The sequence below is a fragment of the Anas acuta genome, chromosome 1 (assembly GCF_963932015.1).
Source record: "Anas acuta chromosome 1, bAnaAcu1.1, whole genome shotgun sequence".
Taxonomy (NCBI): domain Eukaryota; kingdom Metazoa; phylum Chordata; class Aves; order Anseriformes; family Anatidae; genus Anas; species Anas acuta.
The window spans coordinates 151,838,895-151,858,457 of NC_088979.1; the positions used below are offsets into that span (position 1 = coordinate 151,838,895).

General features: G+C 40.9%; 1 protein-coding gene across 19 annotated transcripts in view; it reads left to right on the forward strand.

Moving 5' to 3' along the window:
• Positions 1 to 19,563, forward strand: part of TNRC6B (trinucleotide repeat containing adaptor 6B) — a 141,087-nt gene that overhangs the window by 39,160 nt on the left and 82,364 nt on the right. For 7 of the 19 annotated variants that reach the window (XM_068666982.1, XM_068666974.1, XM_068667001.1 and 4 more), the window contains one exon: positions 2,150 to 2,217. The exons of 11 other annotated variants lie outside the window; for them this stretch is intronic. In XM_068666982.1, the coding sequence (XP_068523083.1) occupies positions 2,150 to 2,217 (68 nt within the window). Of the gene's footprint in view, positions 1 to 2,149; positions 2,218 to 16,390; positions 16,706 to 19,563 lie in introns of those variants that run through there. One more of the 19 variants, XM_068667027.1, reaches the window with a different exon arrangement.

Below are 19,563 nucleotides of genomic sequence, written 5' to 3' on the forward strand. Positions count from 1 at the left end.
AGTAAAGCAACAGTTTTATTGACAGTACTTTGGCAATTGCCTTGTCTTGGTGATCTACTAGATGTTCCAGTTCTCATCCAGGTTTCTTGTTTATGTTCTAATAAAATTCCCATTCCTTTCCAAATTTTTGTTGGCTTTAAAGTCTTTCTACCTTTAAACTCGATCTTTTACAATCTCCAGCTTCATTAAACTGAATTTCTATTTTATACGGGAATCTCGTTAGTTTAGCATTATACATGCTGGATGCAATTCTTCTTTACTCACAAACATTGTATATTATGTTTTCTTCCTGGTACTAGCCACAAACCCTTCCTTTGCTTACCTTTCATGTGAATTGTGCTTGTCTCATATCAGCAAGAGGCTTTCCTCCACCCACCTGAACATAGAGCAAACTAGCTAAAATTCAGGTTGTATAGGAGTAACTCTTAAACATTTACCCTCACTCAATAAAACCATGTTGTTTTACGATGTGGCCACAGATCTGTAGCTATTTTACCAGTTGTCCTAGTTTTTTTTTTATCATCTACAACAATGCAATTAGTGGAATACCTTTCTTTTCCACCTGGCAATTTGAGTGCGGATGTTAGAGCTCCTGAGAAGCAGACATAGACAGGTGCAAGCAGATTTCAGTGTGTTTGATACGGTGAGACTAAATACGAGTTGTTCAGGGAATGGAAATGCAAAATTTTTTTTTTTTCTTTCAAACTTCTGCTTTTAAATAAATACTGTTTTGACTCTGGATCCCATTGGGTACATGCTCGCAAGTGTGAAATTGCCTTATATGCTTACTTGATTGACTTTGTCTTCAAGGATGTCATTACCAGCTTACAGTGTCTCAGTTTCTCAGTACGTTTGTGATTTTGCTTAGGGCTGTGTCCACGCAGGCAAATAACATAATTTCTGTTAGCCCTGTTAGATGTCAGTGTGCACATAACATTTTTTTGTCAGTATTTTTGACCTGTCAACGGGATCAAGGTAGCAATGAGTCAAGTTGATTCTTCTTGAGGAAGGGACACAAGGGAAGGGCTGAGGTAGTGGTTGGCTGGTTTGTGTTTTGTAGGTTTTGTTTGGTTTTGTTTTCCTCCTTAACTGAATAACTAGAATATGTTATCCTTTCTGACTGAATAGTGTTCTCCTCTACTTTCCATTCCCAAATGTGATGTAGGGGGTCATGGATTTGTGTGTGATGATGATTTATTTGCTCTATTTGTTGTGTGGCTTGTTGAACATCGCAGTGTGGCCTGATTGCTGACTTCATGTAAAGCAGAGCATTGCTAACCGTATGCCTGGATGTTTGTGTAAAATACTAAGTGCATGTGTTGAATTTTTGTAGAAAGAGAATATTCTGCTACCTTTGCAAAAACTTCTGGCTGAATGAAGTAATTAAATGAAGCGTGCATAATTAATGATAAAATATAATGTAATTCCCCTTTCTGGCCAACGAAATTACTGAAAATGTATGCTAAAACTGTATTTAAAAAGCAAACAATTAAGCAGAAAGCTTCCTTAGTGCCCTTGGAATCTTTTATCATGTGAGCCAAAGGAAATGCCTACCTTATGTTGTCATTGGAACAGCATTTATTTGAGGTTCCCTTAGGCCTCTTTTTTTTACCCTACTAACTAAGCTGTGCGTGTGCAGTGAAAGTCCTTCATATAAAGTTGCTTTTCACAAATAATACTCAGCTTTTACAGCAGTTTCTATCTGTAGTTAATACAGTTTTTAAAAATCTTTTTTTTTTTTGAGAGAGAGAGATATCTTCACAGACAAATGTTTTGTTTTTTTTTTTTTAAATTCCTACTTTATACATAAGGAAGAAGTGCGGTAGAAGTCATACTTGTTGAGAATAATGAAAGAAGTCCATAACAGAGCAAGATTTAGAACATAGATACCCTGACTGATCAGTCTCCTGCGATAGCCATTAAATCATTCTTCTTCCCTTGTAAGATTTTCTGAGAACTGTGCTATAAAATGATACCATAGCAATGGGGATGGAGATGTACATATGTTGCTAAGAAACCACATGGTCTGTTCTGGACCAGTCGCTCTGATAAAGTGGCTGCCTTAAGTTGCTGCATATGGAAAAGGGCCACTTTAGGTGATGTGCGTTTTGCTCCACCAATTTCTGACCTGCAATGCTTGCCTTTGCAGATGGAACATGAGGATTTTGTAATGGAGGGGCATGGCAAGACTCCACCTCCTGGTGAAGAAAACAAACAGTGAGTCACACGTTTATTTGAAAAGGGCCTTACCATAGTAAATGGTGTGAAGCACTCTTGTTTTAATGTGCTGGAAACATTGGTTGTTCGTTTGGTGCTTGCCCTTTTGGTTCATTAAATATCCCTCTTTAATAGTGGATGGTGGCTGTTAAAAATAAAGAGAAATAAATCAGGATGTTGACTTGCCTTAAATTTAAAAGCATAGAAGTACGCTTTGCAATGTCAGAAGGTAAATCAGAATTTGTTGTGAAAGGGATAATCGTTCTGGAAGCTTAGCGCTGAGGCAGTGAGTTCCATTTTTTATTTCTAAAGTGAAAATTTGTACGTGAAACTTTTATACATTTCTTCTTCGGTGAAGTAATCTGAAGTATGATAGAACCAGGGTCACCTTCTTGGTGTGCATATGGTAGATTAGTCCTCTTTGAAATATGAGCCTTCTTTAAAATGTGTTTTAATAAAGGAACTGAAATTGTAAACAAAATGCTCTCTCAAGGATGAACAATTTAAGATGCTAGTACTTAGTGCTTTAGGGGGAAAAGCTTGATCAGAGGAAAAAAAAAAAAAAAGACACATTTCCATCAGCAAAAGGCATAGAGGAAACAGCTCTTGTTAATAGGACTTCAGACTGAAATCCAGTAGCAGAAGAGCAGAGCTCTGTCCTCAAGGTGTGCTGCAGTGATGGCTGTCTCCTGTATTCTTCTCTTCAGCTAATGCAATGGTAATACAATTGTATCAGAGTTAAATGGTTTACCTCACCTACCTTACGGAGCAGGCAAGATGGTCTTTGGGAAATCCACAGCACAATTTTTTTCCGCCCCGTGCCTAGTTGGATGCCTCTTCATGAAAAGGAATCCTGTTGTCTCTTCGATCAGCAGTAAACTTGGTGCAGAAAGGTTGGGATTCAGCTTGAGGTGGGGGCCTTCCTTACCTTTCGGCTAAGCTAACAACTGTACGTTCGCTGCCTCTGCGACAGTGAGAAAATGTTTCTGAGGTAGCCAAGATGAGCTCAGGGAAGTTTGAGTGCTGAGCATGCACATTTTTTCCATCATGGAAGTGAGCCAAACTTCTCAAAGTAATTGCTGCTATTTCTTTCTATTCAGACTGCCCAACTTACTGTGGTACCAAGAGGTACAAAGCTTGTCGAAGTAGAAACTTTCAGAAAGATCCAGAAGGAAATCAGAGTCGAAATGAAACGTAGGAGTTAGATTTCTGTTCTTCTGGATTGCTTATTTTGGTTTGTAGTAGTATAATGAAACGCATTATTAGAGTGAATATATGGGGGATGTCGTCTTGGATTTATCCTGGCCTTTTGTTTGCTGTCTTATTTTAGGTGCAAGTGGAAGCTCCAGCTATTTTACAGTTGACCTGATTTCTAATTAGGGCTTTTCAAGTGCCTTACAATCTCCCTCTTCTCCAAAACTATGGTTACTGGAAAGAGAATGAGAACGGTGATAGGCGGGAGTTGTTTTATTTTTAAAGCTAATAAATTTGTGGTTTGTATATCAAATAATATTTTGATAAAAGGCTAAAAGTGCAATTTCAGTAATGCAACTAAGAGATTAAGACAATTATTTTGTGCCATTGTAGTATAATGCCAGGAATATTCTATTGTGGGTATTGCTCTTCAATTTTAGTTGGTCACTTAAATCTTTTACTACCCACAATCTCGAATTTTCATCTACCTAACAAAATCGTCTACTTACGTAGAGCTTAAAGGTTGTAAGTGGCTTTGTTCTGGCATCAAGGATAAACAGATGATAATCACAAAGAGGACCAGTAATTTATAACCTTAATTTACTTGAAAAAGGCTGCGTTGTCTTCACATCGTTTTTGTACAGATCTCAAAAGGAAAATCTGAAATTGCCTCTTCGTAATATTACTTCCATTAGCCGTTATCTGGACATTGTGGAACAAGCCTAGAAGAGGGCCACAGACTGGCTGGCTGGCACATCTGGCAGTTGAGGAGAATTTGAGATTGCTCAATTTAGAGATGAGAAGGGTCAGGGCTGGGCAAACTTACCCGTGTGTGTAGGTACCTGATGAGGGGTGGAAGGAAGACTTGAGCCAAACTCTTCTCAGCAGTGTCAGTGGGGCAACGGGCACAAACTGAAATACAGAAAATTCTATTCAAACATAAGAAGGAAAATAAAACAACAATTTAAAATAAAAAAAAAAAAGCTGTTGGGGGTGGTCAAGCAATGGAACAGTTTGCCCAGAGAGGTTGTGCCTTCTTCATGCTGTAAGAGACTCAAAACCCAGCTGGACACAACCCTGAGCAACCTGCTGTAGTTAACCCTACTTTCAGCAAGGGGCTGGGATTAATGATGTCTAGAGATCCCTTCCATCCTCAACATTTCTGTGATTTGGTGTATGTGTGTGCTTACTATTGTCTTCCTGTTTGATTTGAATTAAAATTGGAGCTTGTTAATGAAAAGATAGTAAGTTTGAATGCAGAATCAGATGTTTTCTGTAGAAGGTGTGTCCTTCCCTTTCCAGCTGTTCATTGCACTTCCTAGAGTTTACCCCCTGTGCACCTATGCAGATTTTTTTTTTTTTGAGTTCCTCTAATTTGCTTTCCTGGAAAGTTGTCCTTGTTAATTTAATCACGTTTCATACACCCTTAATCTGGATAACTGTACTGCCATGGCTTTTGGAAGATACAGGTTTCACCAAGTGACCTGTGAGGGAGCTAACTTGCAGCACAGCGCTGGAGCAGTCAGCAAGTGTTAACCTTAGGCAAACCCAGCAATTTCTTAGTATCTAGCAGCATTCCAGGGGACTCAAATAAGGTTTGAATGTGCAATAACAAAAAAATATAAATAAAAACAAACAAAAAAAAACCTTTTGAGAGACTTCCAGTGGAAGCAGTAGCTCTTGCCTAGCCTTGGTCTCTTGTGAAATGTCGTCTGCAAAAGTACAGCTGCATAATGGATTACAGAGAGCCAGCATCCATGGACAAGTTCTGGCACTGTATTTCTGAAATGCAACAGTGTATTTCAGCTCAGTATGACTTGGGTATAAACTTGGGATTTTAAGTTTACCTTCTGGTATTTAAAAATGGTTTAATTGCAAAAACTTTTCTTTTGCTGTATGGAATGGCTCTCTCAAGCAAACCTACTGTAGGCTTGTAGCATTTCAAGATCTTTTGGTTAAAATCTGGATAATAACCGAACTCTTGTCAGCTAGTATCTGTCAGCTTTGTGAGGAGGAATTCTCCTTTTAGATGGTGTATGAGGTCTTTAAACTGGTCATTTACAACATAAGCCATTTCAGTTGAAGCTGTTTATGAAGTTACCCATTCAAAATCCTTTGTAGAAATGAAATACGGAATGGGCGTTCTTGTCTCAAGTCCTCTGGAAGATCTGCAGTTCATGTGCGGTGCCAGTGTTATATGGACTGGCGTGGTTGTGCAGCAGTGAGGGCTGCACCTTACTCTGAAACCCCTGCATGGACTCCCGCAGAGGACTGAGGCTGATGATGGCCACCATGGACCATGCTTCTCCTCCAGAAGAGGAGCAATGCATTTGAGAAATTGTTACTTTGCAGATTTGAAGTAATAGATGACACCTGGATCTATTAGTGAAAGGGAAGTAATACACAAACTCATTTTGTAACAACAAAAACAACAAAAAGTTTGACTGACACATAGGAGAAGGCTGCTGGAGGCAGCAGCTATTCAGACTAAAAAGGGAGCCAAGTTCATACATTCATTTGCAAGGTAAGCCAAGCTGTTACCACTGTCTGATGCACCTCGGTTGGCTATTCCCTACCTGCTGCTTTATGGAGGTGTTTTCAACCACCTAAGTAATTTGTACATCTGGAAGTGATTCACACCACAAGAAAGATAGCAAGAGAAGATCATCATTTACTAAGTATCATTGATTAGCCATATTGGATAGCCTCTTCCCTAGCTTGACAGGTTTATGTGGATTCTGAGGCACCAAAATTGCAGTCATGCCAGAAAAGAGATTGCAGCTGTGAAGATCGCAAAATCATTGTTTTAAATTTGGTCATGCTCTTTTAAATCCTTTTTTAAGACTTGAGAAGAAATATTCAATGTCTTTCTGGACTTCCATCACACTAATTCAAAGAAGGCTACACATAAAATCATACAGGCTGGAAAGAGGAATTGTAGACCAATAAAGTAATTTAGGTTGGCAAGGACCTCTGAAAGTCATTTTATCCAATCCTGTGCTTAAAGGGGAGGGGGATTTGAAGGTTAGATCTAACTTCACAGTTACATCAGGCTACTCAGGATTATTCTAGAGCATTTCTGGGCAATCTCTTGCAGTGTTCAATCACTCTCAATAATCCTAATATTCAGTGGGAATTTCCCTTGTTGCAATTAGTCTGTTGCCTTTCAACCTTCCATTATGCGCGTCTGAAAGTCAGGCTCAGTCTTTACTAAAACTTAATCTCTCTTTGTTTACTAAGCAGAAGGATCTCCCCGTGGCCCACTTGCTTAATTTCTCTTCAGACAAAGCAAAGCAAGCGCTATCAGCATTTCTTTGTAAGTCGCATTAAGGAACCAGTTAATAGGCCTGTCTTCCTTCATTTTCAGCAACCTATCAATATTATGATTTATGCTGCCACAGTAGTATAAATCAACCAATACTACTCTTTTATAGTGATGCTGAAAACTATAGAAAGTCTTCCGTGGTATATCCTGAAGATAACAAACAGCTTTGGCTGCTGGGAATGCCCAATGTTGTTACAAAATATGGCAGTATTCTTGTGAAGGGTCTCTTCAGTGTTAAATTTCCAAGAAGGCCCAAAGCCATAGAATCTCTCTCTGTAGCATAAAATCGTGTTCTTAGCAAATTTAAAGTAAGCCATAGCTAAATACTTGCATAACAGGGTTTTTGCTTGTTGTTTTAAGGACACTCCTTACTACAGAAGGTATTAAGACTTGTCTCGAGTAGCTCCACACCTTTTTTAATTAACTGACAGTGCCAGCCAAAACAGAATATTTTGAAGGTATTCATGCTAATACTGTCAAAGTAACCTCCAAATCCTAGTTCAGATTATCAACCCAATTTGGGCTACCTAATTTGGATGTCAGCTCAAATTCTGTTGAAATTCATGGCAAATTATGCCCTTCCTTGGAAACATCAATGCTTATGTTCAAAATTAAAGGTCGTAGCTATTTTTTCTGTGTCTGTAGAATAAGTAATCCATTAGATAAATCCTCTACAAAACTGTCCATCCACTCCTCTTTCCCCCACCCCCAAAAAAAGTCCTTTGTCCTACATCCAAACAAGGCACAGCTGAGACATGCACTACGTATGTAGTGGCCATACTAGACGTTTTTGTCGCAGGGTGTTGTGGTTCTGTTAATGTACAAGAAGATGTTTCAGGCTGGTAATAATTCAGACTAGTTCTGGTGTTGGCATCCGAGTGGGAGAATTTTGACTTGGACTTCTTTTTTCTTTTACATCCTTGGAGATTTGAAAGATATGGGAAGCAGGAGAGCATGAAACTAGTGCTAGAGGTAAGAATTGAGTACCTAGGTGAGGATTCAGGAATACTTTCATCAGCTACATACTGTCCAAGTGTTTTTAAGCTGCAATGGTGTGGGCGACCCTACCTGTGTAGGTAAGGGAGGGACACAGAAAACCATTGCCCTTTGTTGTGCGATGGAGTGGGTAGTAATGGATGAGGCAGCAGTGAACTCTAGCTGGAGAGCAGCTGTGTTTTAGCCCTAAGACTGGTAAGTCAATAATGTTGAAAAAGCTGGCTTGCACTTCTTAAAATAGAATACTTCAGAACAAAACTACTACAAAAATATGCAGAATATACTTAAGACTTCAGCACTTTAAATGCTAAGGGTTCCATCAATTCTCTTCCATGTTTTATCAGTTAGTGTTAAGCTTTTTTTTTTTTTTTTTAAACTTTTTTTGTGCCTAAAGTTATTCTTCCCAGGAAAACTCCAGTCTGAATATTCTATGCAAAAATCATTAAAAATCACACTCACTTCTGCAAGCTAGTCTTGAAAACGCTGGAAAACGTTTTCAATTGTCATCTCGTTTTTTTAAAGATACGCAGATTCACCTACTCACTCATTTTTCTTTCAAACCTTGTCTTAAGAGGCAGCAAAGCATACAGCATTGTGTCTTACTTTGTCATGAACAGATACTGGCTTTTCATGTACCTCAGCTAACCTACACTATTAGTTTGCTGTCATTTAGCAAGTGTTTTCTTAATATGTGGAAAAGCAGAAGCTAGATGACTTGAGGAAAAAGAAAACATATCACACAGAAAAACATCAACTCTGGAAGTAAAGTTCCTACTTACTATCCACGTATTTAAGCTACACACTACTGAATATTGAGAGAAGAAAAGATTTGTGGACAGTATGCATTCTACATTTGAATAGCATGACGCTTCTTTTCCCTGGGATTTTACAGCATTTTCTTCCAGATGTCTTCTGGTAAGACCAGGCTAGTTTGTTGTTTTTTCCAAGATCTGTATTTGTCCTGCGTAGGAAGTTCACAAAACCTGCGTCTGAACTCTGCAGTCTAATCTGATCAAGAGACTTCATATTTGTTGTCTTCCCAGACCAAGAAAAAAAAACGTATTTTGCGTTCCAGTTTGCTGATACTTATAAATATGGTATTGCAAAATATCCGGAGTAGGTAGTGTCACACATTCCCAGTTTAATTAATAATTTAGTAGTAATTCTAATTGCTAACAAAAACTTACTGTACAGTTTACTGTATTTTGAAGCAGAGAGTAACTGTATACAGACTAAATTCCTAAAATCCCAGAGCCTCTTTATTTGAGACACAACCTCCAGCCTAAGCTCTCCAGTCCATTTTCAGGGAGTGAACTAGCTAGGGACACTATTAAGATCAGGTTAATTGTCTGAGAAGTCTTTTTTGGTTTGTTTGACTAGTGGATGTTCCCCGCCACCCCTTTCCTAGGCTGATGCTTCCTCAGAAGCTGACTGAGGTAACTGCCTTCTGATGCATCATTTATATGGATGGCTGGAAATTGCTCTCTTTTCGGCTTTCCCTTGGTAGAAACTGATGGGTGGCCTCTTACATAGGAGAGACAAGTTGCTTACAGGTTGACGTTTAGAAATTTAGATAAAACATACACATAAAACAAACAATACAAACATAAAGAAACCTGTTTAGATCTGCTTGTTTCTATGCTGCCCTTCTCAAGCACATACTTGTGATGTACAAACTTAAAAGGTAGGATGTCTGTATTAAATATATGCCTTAAATGCTATACAGAATGCCATAAGTCCGCAGTGAGCCTTAAATGTTCCGTTTGTGATTTGTCTCCCACCTTGATGTGGAAGAACACATACTACAAAGTTAGTTCCTGAGATTGGCAGGAAATGCAGTTTAAAGAAACTGTTCTACCTTTTTGCCTTTGTACTGCCACTTCCTGAGGACAATTTGATTTCTTCCTTCTTCTCCCCACCTTTGCTCCTCTTAGTATAACTTTGTACACTTTCATAAGAGTAAAACTTTCAGTGCTATCCTATAAGTGTTTTATAGAGGAAATCCTTGGAATGCAAGCAAGTATTTAGAAGTTCCTTAAACAAAACTAGTATTTTCCATTGATAAATCAAATGTATTTCTGGTTAGTATTTAAAAAAAAAAAAAAAACACTTTCTGAAAGAGAAGATCTTGTCCTCCAAATAATACTTGTAGAATGGAAGGAGGAAAAACGAGGAATTCTGCTTTTCAGTTACCTGTTGATACATTGATTTTTTCAATAGGCTTGTTGTTGAACTGATACACAAAGTGAAGAGGCAAAAGTCATTCTGCTTGTAGAGGTATTTACTGCTGAGGAAAAAGTGGCTTAGTACGTAAACAAGAACTAGTATTAGCTAAAAAGTTGGTGATCACTCAAGTTGCTTGGATTGACTTCTTAACAATAGGGATGTAAAACTTGAATATAACCTCATGTGATGGAATTTATTAATGATGAAGCTTACTGCAAAATTGCCTTGGTTTTGAAGAGAAGTTTGAAGTCATTTTTTTTTCAGTGGGAAACATGTTTTTAATCAAAATAGAAATTGGAATAGCTTTGTACTTGTTCTTTAAAATCTAATGTGCCCTGCTGCAAGTGTTTGCTACACAGGTAATAGCAACAGGTTTAAAGAACAACAAGGAAAAATTATTTAAGTGACAAGGATAACTCTGAGCCTTGTCTAAATGAGTGTTTTCTCTATATTACTAATGTAAAAGTATAGTTTAGAAAAAATTCTGTGGTATCTACACCAAGTTGGTGCCACATGGTTTTGCTAAAGATTCTCTTTCTGGATTGTTAGAGGAAGCCAGTGGCATGATAAATGTGTATGAATTACAGTCCCCAAACTTGGTTTTTTAACTTTAAATTCTCTCCAAAGAATAAATACATTCATCAAGTCTTCTGTATTCTTTCTGTGGACACCCAGATGAAAAGTTGAATATTCATTTCAAGCAGATGGAGAAAGCAAGAGGAAAAAGACTAATGGCTCTATGTTACATTAGGGTTTGTGCTCTCTTCTTGTTTCCTGTGTCCAGAAAATAGAAATCTTGGTGACTATCTGCTATGGCTTCCAGATGCCAGAAGTTAAAGGACAAAAAGGATAAATGATCTCAAAGTCCTAGAACGTGGCTGCAAGTTGTTGATCTCATCCAGACCCGTCAGGAAGTGACCATCCATTATTGTAAATTATGGGGTTCTTTATTTCTCCATGTAGAAGATAGGGCATGCATTGTATGACTTAAAAATACTGCTCTCGGTGGTCAGCATGGTATGAATTAAAAACTTGTTTACAGAGATATTTTGGAACTCCGAAACTGCAACCCCAGGCATGCTGTGATCAGGAAAGCTGGTATAATTTCTTCTACCTCTGACTTGATAGATCTGCTGAACTCTTTGCACTTCATCGACTCAGTCATATTTGGGGATCACACTGGTTTGAGTTAGGTTAATGCATGCATCTGAGCATTTGACAGCAGTACAGCTTGTAGGATTTTCTGCCTGGATACCTAGCTGTTCCTTTTTTGACATTTCAAACTCAAGGGCTGTACATGAAGGCAAATGATTTAGGGAAGATGTTCAGCTCGCTTTATTATTCTTTCTATTTTCTTTAACGTACCGTATTATGGTTCCTTTAATGAGAACAAAGGCAAATGGGTTGGTGCCAGCTCCAACCAAGATGCCAGAAATTCCTTTGCTCAGAGGTTTCCGGGCCAGTGACTGAACTCCCCACACTAAAATTAAAGACAAGTTAGAACAATTTGCGGAGAGGTACAGGTCCATGTCACCATAGATAAATAATCAAGTTATATACAAAAAGCTAAGTGCAGAATAGTTTCCTTTTAGGTGCAGGGGAAGAAAAGGGGGGTGGTGGATAAGACCATCACTTTCAGTCTAAATATCTTGCTTCTCTTTTGTGGGACCTCACATAAATATTTGTGAGAAATCTGCTTTACATGGAAAGACTAAACCAAAGTGCAGAGGATATATTGAATTTCAGGAGAGGCCTGTCTGCAGGTTCCATGTGAGGAAGGGGGGTCCTGTTGCAGTAGGGTTTATAGGCATGAAAGATAAGCTTTTTTCCTTAAATATTCCAGTCTTACTGCTTGATGGTAGTTGTTTAAATTTCTTGAAAGCTTCTAGCCTTAAACAGAGGGGAGGGAAGGATTTAACCCATGAGGTTATTACTCCTTTTGAAATGCAGCGGAACAGCTATCGGTGAGGGAAGGTCAGTTGAATCCGTCCTCTAACTGGTGTGGTAATTCACCTGTCATAAACAACCATTAGAAAGCAACAGCTTGCTGTACATACAGCTGGAGTAACTATTTCCCTGAACATGTGTTAATGCTGGGAAAAAAAAAAAAGTATTTGGTATATAAAACTGATAAGCTTTTCATATTTCATGGATATCTTGACAGTTTGTAGGATTTTAGAAGCCGAAGATGGAAACCCATTAGGAAAGGATTATAGTCTCCGTAAGTGAGAAGCTTCCGAGATGATAATACAGGAGCAGGTTAATGAAGTGCTAAACTGTAAGAAGACTGATCTGCAAAAGTTGCCTTGCGCATTGTGTTAGTGCAGAGTACTCTCATAATTTGCAGGGATATATGTGTAAATGATTTCTGCAATTAAAAAAAAAAAATCATTCAGCATTTAGAAGGGGACTTAATGGGAGAAGGTTTTAGAAGCCCTGTTGTTTTGTTTCCTTCAGTTAAATCTCATGCTATTACTTTCTGTGTCTATCTTTCCCAGGAAGTTTTCAGCATCTTGTCCAGTTTTGTTCAAGTGAAGCATTAGAGTAGGAAATGACAGGCCACTTACGACTGCCAGTATGTAAAACATCAGGCTGCCTGGAAGAGAGAGCAAAAATAATTTTCCACTAAAAGAAGGGCTTCAGGACAAAACAGATCTCTTGTGTTTAAGACAGTGGCTAGCTAATCATCAGATGCGCTCTGGGATTAGCTGCAGCACATGCTATCTTCTGCCCAGGCTGGGAGGGTGCAAAACAATTTTAGGAAGAGATCTGTGCGGGACTCGTGTGCTGGCAGGGCCTTGGCATCAACGGAGAGCTGGCTGCAGGATGCGGGGATTAGCGGGGCAGAGCAGAGGTTCGGTGGTGTGTGACAGAGATGGGTAGGAAATGAGCTTTTAGTTCCATTGTTCGTGGAACAACTTGGTTACAAGGAAGATAGAAGGCTTTATCTTTCTCCACTTCGGAAAGGGCATTTGAGGAGATTGAAGAAGTGGAGGCATAGCGATGGATTATTTATAGGCCGCACAGCTAGGGAAAGTATTGTGGCAGATTGAGGAAAAAATTAGGTGGAAAAGTGGGTGTTTGCTAAGTTCTGTGAATGAAGTTTTCCTTCCGAGTTGTTATCTTTCTGTGAACGCTTCATCAATGTATGGATTCAAAACTTGATCTTGGCCTTAAAGACATAAAAAGTTCTTAAACTTAATGTGCTCTGAACTATTCAGGTCTCACACTCTTTTTGTCCCTGGCAAGGTAGCAGAACTGAGTTTTACTGAGCCTCCAGACCACTGCCACAACATAAACTCTGAATACTAGTGGTGTATATATACTCGTTCCTAAAACATGTTGATAAGCGCCTTTGCAAAAGCGGTTGTAACCTTTTCAGAAATTGTGCAAACTTTTCCTGTGTCGGTCGCTTTTCGTCATGGTGTTTTTCTCTGTAGAAAGAATTTACATTATACTTTGGCTACTATAGTTAAAAAAAAATAAATCCTGCTAACTCTCTTTTCACAGTTCTGCAGCATCAGATGTCTCACTGCTCACTAAGGGGGGGGAAGGGGAGATAATATAGTTTTCCTTAGGAATGAGTATTTTGTCCTTGAAGAATGCTCTGACACTTCAAAGTCTGAACTCCTACGGAGGGGAGGCTATCTCTCTTGAACAATGGCTTAATGTGCAGTTGCTTTGAAGACTTCAAAAAGAAAAAAAGTTGATAGTTGATACAGCCAGATTTAGCTATCACCTTCACTTTTCAGAAGTGGTAGGCATTCAGCATCTCTGTTTGAAGAAAACAACTTAAACGTTTTATTAACTGTCCCTTATCTAGACCTGAGCAACTAGGAACTTGACACAGGCATCTACCAAGTCGAGGAAGCAAGATGCTTTGAAATTTTAACCTAATGTTTTTAATTGTTCTCTTGAAATAAATAATTTTTAGAGCACCCAAGGAATAGTTGAGACTCGTAATTCTGTTCCATAATTTGAGTGTTTTCACTGCTTGCTGTTATCAGACATTGTGCAACTGTATGTGTGCATGTCCCCATGCTAAGATATATGTTTCTAATTTCATCTCCAGAAAGACAAAGTGATCCTTCTAAATCCTGTTAACGTGATGTAGTAAACGAGCTGGAGTTTGTGCTCGCTAGGACGGTAATCCAAGTCAGTTGGTCTGCTGGTGACTGGTTGAGGAGCTGTGGAGGAATCAGCCTCCAATCACCCCGTCTCCATTATCCCACCAGCTGTCTGGGGTCGCTCTGTGGGACTCTAACTGATGAGCTGCAATGGGATAGAGGACGTGTAGGCCTCAGGTCACTTCAGGATTTGTCTTTTTGCCTCTCATGCTCTAGGAAGCAAATTTTTCACCAGCAGAAAAAATGACAGTTGGTGAGAAGGCATCTGTACTATGAGAAACTTGTTAATATTTGAGGTTTCTGCTGAGGAATTATGTCCGGCGCAGCCAAGTTGACTTTTTCACTTCCATAGCATCAGCTATGGAGAACGTATTAGGGGAAAAAATAAGTGTTAAATTTGTTGCCACGGGTAATATGGGCAATGTAGAAGGCCCTGGGGGTGGAGGAGCTGTAGGATGGTAGGGGCTCAGCCTTCAAAATAAGTAAGATGGCATCAACCCATGGGACTTGTGAACCAAAGCAAAATGCCAGCCCTGCAGACAGGGAGTTTTGCATAAGGACTGAATGAACCTGAATCTTCTAAAATTGAGTAAAGTTCTGCAGATGGGATGGAAAACATCTTTCTGACGTGTGACAGCTAGAAGGCACAGTTGATGTCATCGTTCATCTACAGGACACTGCTGCATTGCTGTGCACGTACAGCTGAAGCCGAATTAATTAGTTCTGTATCAAAAGGCCATCAAAAAGGATCGTCTCTAACTAGAACCAAAACGCACCTCAATGTGAATTAGAAAAAATCCCTTTCCTCCTGCCTAAGTTGAGATGAGGACACAGAATCCGTACCTGTAAGCGTTCAGTGTGCGCGTTTGCTGTCCTGGTAGGAGCACTCTGAAGCATCGTTACAGTTTTTAAGGTGTTTTATGATCCTCAGATGGAAGGTGCTTAGAAATGAAGTGTTTATAATCAGATAAGTTAGTAGTACATAACAAAGATACAACCAATTAACACTAGCTGTTAACAGAGCTGTGAGCATCAGACAGCTTAATGGTTAGGTTTTCAAGGGCAATTGCCCTCTGCAAAGGGATGTGTGGGTTTTGTATATGCTCTGTATTTTTATGCTCTACTCAGTTTTCTGAACCGCTATGCTGCTGGTTCTCCTTCCACAATTTTGGTTGGAGAAATGCTGCATTAAAGCAAAACAAAACAAAAATCTTATTTTTCTCTGCCATGGGTAGTCAAGACTTAACCAATATGCCAACAGGAACAGATACAAGGTGAAGTATGCTTCAGTTGTTGGCTTGGTTGAATTTTTAATACTAAAATACCAATCCTGAAGTTGCTTTCAAATACTGTTTGGAGACAATTTTCACCTCATCAGTGGAATCCACAATTCTTTCTGGAAGACAAGCTAATCAAGATAAAACATAGGCCCACAGACAGCCGTTTTTAACAGCATGATAAATTAGTCAAGATGTTTTATGGGTGCTGCAGTTATTCTTAAATTGCCCATGCTCTCTCTATTTGTTGGTTATTTGTTTGTCTTCCCAAAACGCGTTGTGCTTTTAAAAGTTTAGCCTATTGAACGGGGGCAAGATGAAGTTCTGCAGCAGTGCTTCACACTTGATACGCCGCAACTCAACTGAGTGCTGGTTGCTTCAAGACTGAGCAGTATTGTCAGCTCCTTGAATTGAAAGCTTCCAGGGCTTCAGAATGGAGAGCTGGCAAGCCGTGCTGAAGTTAAGAGGATTTGTAAGTCTGAGTAAAACAATTTGGCTTTGGGGAGGGGAGTGCAGTTATCTGTAGCTGTAGTGCATGCACTCATACTCGGTGTGATGATGGGATGTGAAGGTGCGACATTTGATGCAGTTGGTTTGGGTTTTCTCTTCAGGTCTTGTTGCAGATGAGATTTCACTATATTTTTTAAATTGTGGTGTTTGGCTTAGCCCTGCCACAGCGCCTGCAGCCTAACTGCTCCTCTGCTCTGTGAGGCACCGCAGAGAACAAATAGATGTGGCTGGGGTCCCGTTGGACAACTCTTGTGGGGGGAATCCCTGAGCTAGGGTTTCTGCACCTTGCCATGAAGGCACCTGGTGCAAAACATGCCAAAACCTGAGGCATATTCGCCTTTTATGCGTTTGCTTCTTTGTTCAGCCGCTGAGGGCTTTGGCTGTGGAGGCCGGCGGCGTCCCCTCAGCGCCGCGCTGGCCCTTTAAGGCGGGGGGGGAGAGGGGGGCGGGCGCGGCGGGCGTGATTGACAGGCGTTGGGCGCCACGTGACCGGGCGCCGCTGTGAAGGTCACCAAGCGCCGCTTCCTTCAGAGAGAGCGAGAGGGAGCGCGAGGGAGGGAGCGGGAGAGCCAGCGAGGGAGGGAGCCGACGCCAAGATGGCCGCCGCCGCTGCCTGCTGAGCGCCGCGAGCCGGGGGGAGGGCAGAGAGCGCACACGGCAAAAAAAAAAAAAAACAAAAAAACAAAAACACAACGAAAACACCACACAACGCAACCCAACGCCACGGCACCACCGACCCCGACGCGACGTTCAGCCCCGGATCGCTTTGCGTTTCCCACCTCCGCCTCGCATGCCTCAGCTCGCTGGATTTAAGCACTGCTGCACTTTATGAGGTGAGTGGCGCGCTCCGCTGGCGGCCGCGGGGCTGGGCAGCCCGGGCTGCTGGGGGGGCTCCTCCCTGCACAAACACCTCGCCTGCCCCCCGTGCACAGAGGGGTTTTGTGGGGTTTTTACCCACACGTCTCCGTGGAAGCCTAAATTTTTTGCAGAGATCGGTGATATAAAGCATTCAGGCAAGTCGCAGCCGATCTTTATTTTTTTATTTTTTATTTTTTCTCCACAGAAAATCTCGTTTTATTTAAACGGAGCCTGCTGGAAGGAGCCGATTCCTTCCCCGCGCCACCCCAAGCTCTTCAATCTGCTGCACAAATTTGCATAGGGAGCCCCGGCTTTGCATTCTTGCTGCTGCCGGCTCCGGCGGGGGACAGATGGGGAAGTGCTCTCAGCAGCAGGCCATCCTTCCGGAGGGGGGGGGGTGGGGGAAGACGGGACACACACACAAAAGCAACCAAACAAAAACCCCGCGTCAAATAGGGCGGCCGGCGGGGCAAAATGTCACCGGCCGGGCTCCCCCCGGCCTGCCCGGATCCGGCCGGGGCCGGCCCCGGGGGTCCCGCGGTGCCCGGAGCCCCCCCGAGGCAGGTAGGGGGGAGGCAGGCAGGCAGGCAGCCTGCCCGGGGCTCGGATTGCCCCTATAAAACAAGCTTTCCTCTCGCCGGCGGCAAATGGAGGGGCAAAGGGGGTGTTTTCTCGCATTTAACCCCCCCCCCCCCCGACTCTGTTAGTAGCGATTTAACCCCGAGTTATTTTTGCATCTCCCTCCAGAAGCGAGCAGAAAATTAAAGGGAAATAGGCGAAGCTTGCTGCGAGCAGGCCCCTCCCCCTGCATTGTAGGAGTGTGATGTAATGCTCCTGCTGGGGGGTTCAATGAAACAATTTCTCGGCGGTGCTCTACGGTATTCTTCATCTCCGCTTGGTAGGTCTCAGCTCGGCTGGTTTTTCTCTCTCTGGATGTCGAAGCAGCAAAAAATCGTCTTGTGAATCTACTTTCAGATTGCTGTGTACACGTACCGTGGTTATGGTTTGCAGATCAACTTAGAAACGTACAAGACAGGGTCGTATTTTATATTTCTTTGTGGCTTCGCATCCACGCAGTTAGATACAAATGGAGGAGACAGATGTGCTGAAGGTATATCGAGCAGTCCTTGTAGTCTCATAGCGTATATCACGGGTTTGTTTTCTCGGCTAGCAGGTATGTGAAGTAATTCTGCAGTATATCAAGTTGCTCTTGGAAATTAAAGGTAGCTTTTCTTTTAAATCAAAGAAAGCCAATTAAAAAAAAAAAGAACTCCACTCAAATTTGAGTCTTACAGTTCAGATGTAATGCGTTACTTAGTTCATGTATAAAATAACACGCTCTGTTCCTTCTTAGGATTAACGAATGTATTGGAATCCACCCTCTTGCTCTATTAGCATGTATCTGTGTGGGAGGATATTATAAAAATGTTGTCTTTGACCTGATGCAGCCTGAGCCTGATGACTGAAGCTCCTTTTGTTATTCAAAGCCTTTTTTAGCTTAACAGAGATTATAACATAGACAGAATACGTTGAATATACCTGTTGATCGGTAAACTTAATTCAGTTTTCAGATACAGCATTATAGGTAGTAGGGTTCTTATATTTGGTATTTGCTTGACTGAAACATCAGTTATGTAGTTCACGTGATGCTAGTTATAGCCTAGGATGGCTGAACTGAGGAAGTAATGAGAATGTGAGTTTGGTTCTGGGTTGGCAATACGGTAGGACTCGGCCTTCTCAGACTCTACGCTTTGGAAAAGTAGTTGCCCTTCCTGTGTATTTTTTTGCTTTCATTCATTGCTGTGTTGTATGCTGTCAAAGCCCATAAATAATGGTATCCTGTATTCTACTTTGATAATATTCAAGTAATATTTTATAGTACCTGCAACTGTTCATAACTAGAAGCTGCCCTGGATGCTTTAAAAAAAAACACATGTGCACACATCATTGAGAGTAGAAGTGATTCTGGTATGTAGTCTCAGTCCTTTTGAGTGGCTTCCTGAGACAGCACATTCTGAATAGGAAGGACCAATTCAAATTATTCCTCATATAAATATCTTCGACCTAGGAAATGTTAGCACAGGGTGTGTTGAAGACTGCAGCCTGTAAAATGGTAGGACTTTAAAAGACCAAATCGAGGCAGTTCTCTATACTGTTTGCATCTGGTACATTCCTGCAGTACAAAGGGAACAAAAAGTGATTTAGGTCCATTCTGAAGGACCTGACTCAAGAGCTGCAATTCCTGTGTCTGAGTTTGAATCCTGCAGCAGTGATGGGGAGGGAAGGAGCCTTTTTTCTTCGTTCGGTTTACAGCGATGACAGTGGCTTTATAAGCATGTTTTTTTTTTTTTCTGTTTGCGTTTCTATGACGATTGTTATTGGTATCTGCAGGAATCAGAAAGTCCTTTTCCGAGGCAGACTATTCTAGTAGGTTGAAAACTACAGTGAAGTCTGTAGTCAGCAGAGCCCCTGGAGTTTTGTGCACTACATCTGAGAGTCTTGAGAAATAATTGACAAGAAAAGCCTTATTACCATTGAGCTTCAGTATACAGGAGCCTGGAGGGAAGGGAAAACAAGTGTCTGAAAAATCAGTATGCTTGGCTTTCAGCGGGTTTTTTAGCCTTTTTATCTCCTGTGGGTAAGGAGGGGAAAAAAAAAAAGAAACTTCATAAGATCATACCCTCTGTGCTGGCTGGTTTCAGCTAAACTTAACCTTCTGAGACTTTTGTCTCTTACATATTACTAAATGACTTACTAGAGAAAAAAAAACATTCAAATGTAGAAACTTGGAGAATTTTTATCAGTACCTTTCCCAGTTCCCCTGCAAAAAAGT